General features: G+C 40.8%; 1 protein-coding gene across 5 annotated transcripts in view; it reads left to right on the plus strand.

Annotated features, from left to right (window-relative positions):
• The window catches only part of diaph2 (diaphanous-related formin 2), a 411,623-nt gene extending 407,899 nt beyond the window's left edge, over positions 1-3,724 (plus strand). For 3 of the 5 annotated variants that reach the window (XM_032527793.1, XM_032527795.1, XM_032527794.1), the window contains 2 exons: positions 712-733; positions 3,329-3,724. In XM_032527793.1, coding sequence (XP_032383684.1) covers positions 712-733; positions 3,329-3,467 — 161 coding nt within the window. In that variant the 3' untranslated portion in view covers positions 3,468-3,724. The remainder of the gene's footprint in view (positions 1-711; positions 734-3,328) is intronic. The other 2 variants (XM_032527796.1, XM_032527797.1) reach the window with 1 other exon arrangement.
• The last annotated feature ends 2,082 nt before the right edge of the window (positions 3,725-5,806 follow it).

Below are 5,806 nucleotides of genomic sequence, written 5' to 3' on the forward strand. Positions count from 1 at the left end.
ACACATAATGGGTGATTATGTGAGCCTGACCTTGTTATTGTGGCCTTGATGAATGTGAGTACCATGTTTAGATGTCGGCCCATGGTCTGATGCTACCCAGACGATATTTAACTAACATTGCATAATCCCTCCAAAAGTCTTTCTGTTTACACTGGCCACTGGGAGACAATTCTTCAAAGTGTCCCATGCTGAAAGCGTTTGATGGATGACTGGCAGCTTTTGCTTCTTTTGCGGATCATAGAGCCTTATCATGATGTAATTCCACGTAATTAGCCAAAGATGACAGTAACACAACAGTCATTATGATATTTAATCTCTTTTGGGAAATCCACTGGGAAAACTGCGTCTCTATCATAACATGAAATTACATCTCTCTGGAGGCCCTCAAAACAGTCAGGAGAAGGTTGGAGTTTAAGGCTTAAGGCCTCTGCTTTAGCTGTTCAGTAATCTTGGCATCCTCTCCTCCTCCTATTACCCTTGTCTTATTCAGAGCCTTTGTGTGTGTGTGTGTGTGTGTGTGTGCGTGCATGCGTGCGTGCGTGCGTGCGTGTGTGCGTGCGTGTGTGTGCGCGTGTGCCTGCCAGCATTTAATTGAGTTCTGGTATGCAAAGCAAATCTCCCTGCTGTAACATGGAATACCTGCTCTTCTTTTGTCAATTTCTTCTCCTGTTCTTGTGCTCCTCTGTGTCGTGCCTACTGTAACTCGGAAAGATGTTGCCGCTGGGAGAAGCAGGTAAAGAAGTCATCAAAGCCAATGCAAGTAAAAAGAGTTGCAATCAGTGCTCCACATAACTGTAGAGTTTGTCTTTTGTGTAGATCTCTCCCCCTATCCCCCAGTCTCTGTATGTGTGTGCGTGCACACTTTTAAAGCATTCAATTCAGTAGAGGCTAGTAGTAATGTTTCTCTCCCAGTAGAAATCGCTGCTGTTTGTTCAATTGTTGTGCTAGATTGATGGGGGTTGGAAAAGATGGGCTTTTATGCACCTGAAGATAGAAACAGAAAAGTCTTTATGAGAAGCCAATAGATTTCCATTCAAGGATTCTCTGATGGGAGATGCATTTTGCTGGAAGTTTTTTTGTGAAGTGATTGACGAAAGCTTTCCCATGTATTTAGGCAGCCCCCAAAAGGGCACTTTACATTTGTTAGTACACAAAAAGCAGTCTGCTATACATGTTTATGTGGGGTTACATCAAGTGGTCTGCATTGTTTTCAGTTTACACAGCACATAAATGGCTGCCTCTTCAAATAACAAAGCCAACAACAACTATGTGATCTTGTTTAAAGCACAGTATTAGTGCATAGGCCTGATAGCAAGATGAAGGCCGGTTATAGTTTACTGTAATCAAATCACTTGATACAAACCACAGAGTGTTATTTTTCAATAAAACGGTTTTACAAGGTTGATTTAATGGTGGGTATTCTGTACATAATGTGTTTATATTGTTGCACTTGTTAAAAAAGAGTATTAGTGCAGCCTTTGATAAAACCCTAAATTTTTTATAGATCTGTTTTTGGATTGTTCCAGTTCTTCTTTTAGGGTTTTTATTTCTCTCCCAATTCATTAATGGTAATTCTTTTTGTATGGTCTTCTTTCTTATCCTTTCCGCTTTCATTTCTTCCCCTTCCGTTTACAGTAATCAATGTAGCCTAAGAAGACCCAGCATTAGAGACAGAGGGTCTGTATTCTCCCAGCTCTGTTTTTTTTACGCTGAGGGTTAAAGGAGACAGCTTGCCCAAAAATGAGGTTACAGCAATTGGGCTTGCAAATGATTGGCAGGGATGAATAGTGTATGATCTACTTTTTTTCTTTTCACATTTGTCCCCTTTTTCTTTTTTTGTACTGTGTTTGTTTTGAAAAGAAAAAGATTGTATAAGTCCTGTTTACAGGATATTAAAATTAGTGCATGGATAAGTAGTGATGATGTTTTTAGATATGCTGCCGGCTTTAACGATTACCTGCTTTATATGAATATATGTTAAACTGAAGGGAGCGGAACCTTTATTTTTTATTTTATTTTTTTACATCTCAATCTGTCTTCCATTCGCTCTTTCTGTTCCTTCCCTCCCTCTTTACTTCCTTTCTAACTCTCACCTCCTGTGCACCATCTGCATGATACTTTGTATCCAATCCGAAGGAGTGCTTCTCTGTTCTCTACTGTGATTTTGTGTGTGTGTGTGTGTGTGTGTGTGTGTGCGTGTGCGTGTGCGTGTGTGTGTTTGCGTGCGCACTTGCGCATGCACATGCGCTTGTGAATGTGTTCCTAGCCATCACAGTCACTCTCAGCTCATTACCTGACATGATGGATGGAGCAAGTGCCATTAAACAACACCCAGCCCGGGACGCCTGGCACCCTACAGCTGGCACTGAGTAATGGGCATAGTGGTGGCGCCATGCTTGGAAACACCAGGGAGTCCTGTGTGGGTGTGCTTGCAGTCATCTCCATGGCTATGCTTCCTGGTTCTGTCCAGCCCCACCTGCCACCTGGCTGCCCGACGGTTGCCATGGGCATTTCTGGGCAGACATGGTTGGATAGCATGGGAGGCAGTGTTTGTATGACTCTGTCATAGAACTGGCAACTGAGAAAACCCAAAGAGCTCTTTACTGCTACTAATCACCAGGTGTATAACAACCACTTTAAACTTTTATTATTTACTTCTGATTTAATTCAATCTAATTTTTGTTCATATTAGCATTTTCAAATCTTAACTTGGTATCCTAAAGGCTAGTTCTGACCTTTTCAGGCTGTTTTGTAGCTTGTAATTTGTAGTGTCTTAAAATATGAATGAGGATAGAACTTGATAGAAACTTGCTAGAATTGCAATTTGTAATAGTGATGAAATAGCCAAAACTGCAGTCCTTGTTCTTTACCTGTCTGTGCTTTATATGTACTGTACCATATATGACGTCTTATTAGTCTTCAGTCCCCAATTGTTTAACTGTGTGCCTGCATGTGTACATTTACATTGTCCTTTGTGCATACGCTGATTCTGAGAGGAGTAGAGGGGTTCTTGAGTGGAAGCCTGGATCAGGAGCTGAATGGAGTTACTATGACACTAGACACAAGCACCTTAACTCCAGCAGCTTCTTCTGTTTCTCCGTCGTCCCCTGCTGCTCCGCTCTCAATCAGCCTGGATTTGTCTCATGTTGTTTCTTCTCTCCTACTCCATCTTTTTTCTCCGCCACCCATAGTTTCTCTATACAGTGTTTCATTTAGTTGAGCTCCTGCGTGCCAGTATGGATCAATGTAACAACAATTTCTTGTTCTTTCTCAGTCTTACTCTGTTTCTGATTTCTTGTTGTTTCTTTTTTTTTTCCCTTCTGAACAGACAACCGCCGCGCAGTCCTGGAAAGGTCTCGTTCACGCCACAACACAAACCACCAAGCTCGATGATCGCCCGCGCCTACCACAAGACGCTAGATAAGTGCCAAAGAGGCCTGCGCGGTGGAAACCTGGAAGACATCTGAAGAAGGGACAGACCACCAATCACTGTAGCGCGTGCGCACACACACACACACACACACACACACACACACACACACACACACCCACAGCAACAAGTATGGAACAAAAACGCATAAAAAATCCACACAGAACTGAAGCATCTACAGTACATCACACAGAGACATTTAATTTTCATGCTGTTCATCTGACGCCTTACATATTTATTCAACACTTTCCCATCTCTCTAAATGTCCTCTTTAGATGGTTTTGATTTATGAAATGGAAAAAAAGGCTGCTGCTGTTTTTAAAGAAAGTTTTTTTTGCTTGGAAATCCACTTTGATATGGCTATAAGTTTAAGACTTCTGTTAATCCTTTTTTAAATCAAAGTTCCCATTCAGTTTTGACACAAAGCATGCAGTGTTTTGATAATAGACATTTTTCCACACACAGTAGATTCAGCAAAAAGGCAGCAGACCAGCTGTCCTTAATATGCAAGACAGGGATTCAACACCCATGTTGGCAAGCCAACAACCTGCTGACTTTTTCTTCAATAAGTCTCCGAACTTTTCATGGAAAAAGAAAGGGTCGCTTAAAATGTTTTTTTCTTCTGTCAAGCCCTCCTTCAACCAACATCAAGACAATTTTTACTAGTAAATGTACAAAGAGTCCGGATGAATCATTTCACTTCATTACATACCCCACAAAGCAACAAGACCCTGGCCCCTGTCTGCGCCGATATATCAGAGCATCTGACTCACGGATCTAGAAACTGTAATCTTCATTTTGACAGGATGAATTTTATTTTTAGTTGTGTAATAGCTAACCAATGCCTTCGGGTGCTGATCTCTGTCCCAAGGTCGCTTTTGCTGTTAACGTGAGAGACTGACACATTTCTAAATGCATATAACTGCCGAGAGGCGCTAACATGGCCCTCTGACCCTTTCTGCAGTCACACAGGTTTTCAGTGGGGGAAGGTTGATAGTACAAATGTATAACTATATTCTAATATTAATCTATCTCAATCTGTGTATTTGATTTTCTTTATACAAAGGCTCTAAAAAGAAGTCCAGTAATGACCTCTGTTTGGAGACCAATGGTTAAAAGGTCACTCTACTTAGAATTCCTACAGCAATTATTTAAATTTTTTCCCCCATTTTCTAAAATGTTAAACATAGTGTCATATGAACATATTTTGATCGAACCATTCAAACAGATAATTATTGTAAACAGGGCTAAGCTGTGTTAAAAACGTCACAGCTGAGATTTGAATGGGTAAATATATATTATAGAACAAAAGCCTAATGTTTTCAGACAGGACGTATTACAAACACAGGACATAAAAACAAACACCTAATTCTTGGCGTTTGTGTATAAAATGGTTAAAACTTTGCTTTAAGCTTTTTTCCTCTGGACCCACTGTCACATTTTCTTCACGTGAACTATTTATTCATATATTCATGCCTAGGGCAGCCCTGTTCCCTCACTGCCCTAAACTGTAAGCAGATGCTACTAAAAACAACCATTGAATCCACATGGAGTGAGCACTACAGTAATAGTCTAAGGGGCACAGAAGACAAAAATGATGCTTGTCTTAGTAAGTGAGTCTCCAAACGCCCTCCAATTCGCCAGCACTAAAAGCATAAGTGACCCTTTTTACCATAGCACAAGTTACTTTAGTAATACCATAGATCTGCTTTAGCGTGCGTGCGTGCATGCGTGTGTGCGCCATGCTAACTCAGTAATCGGAACAGGAACCCAGGCAGCGTAGGACTCAGTGTGCTTGACTCCTGTGCGGTATAAATGGAGATTTTTCATTTAAACAATCTGCCAGTGCTGCTTGTGATGTGTCTGTTTCATGATGCCTCCTCTCCCTGCCTGCATGCTTCTAAAAATGCAATTTTACACATCATCTCGGCTCAAGGTGCATCCACAATGCTCCAAGAAGTCTGCATATTTAAGAAGACAATAATTCTTCTGCGAACATAAGGTTCGAGCAGTCGCACACAGAGCATAGAGATGAGGTTTCCGCATAAGGGATTCTGCGTAGATAGGAGTTTTAAAGGTGTTGTTTACAGCAGATGTGCCATCAAAGGCAGTGATTTCCTTTTTCTAATCGCAACTTGCCCTATGTCCTCAACACCACCACGCCTGTACAGTTTAGTAAGTATTTAGAAAAGTATTGATTATCAGTTCTCCAAGAAAACCATTCTCTGCTCTGACAGTGTTAGTTGTTGTTTTTCTGATTGGATACTGTAAATGCAAAAAAAAAGCATTGATTTTGGTTGACAATTTGACGTAAAACGTAATCTTGATAAAATTCAAATCAGATTTAATTTTATGTGCCAACGTTTTGTTTTGTTT

Source organism: Etheostoma spectabile, chromosome 10 (assembly GCF_008692095.1).
Source record: "Etheostoma spectabile isolate EspeVRDwgs_2016 chromosome 10, UIUC_Espe_1.0, whole genome shotgun sequence".
Classification (NCBI taxonomy): Eukaryota; Metazoa; Chordata; class Actinopteri; order Perciformes; family Percidae; genus Etheostoma; species Etheostoma spectabile.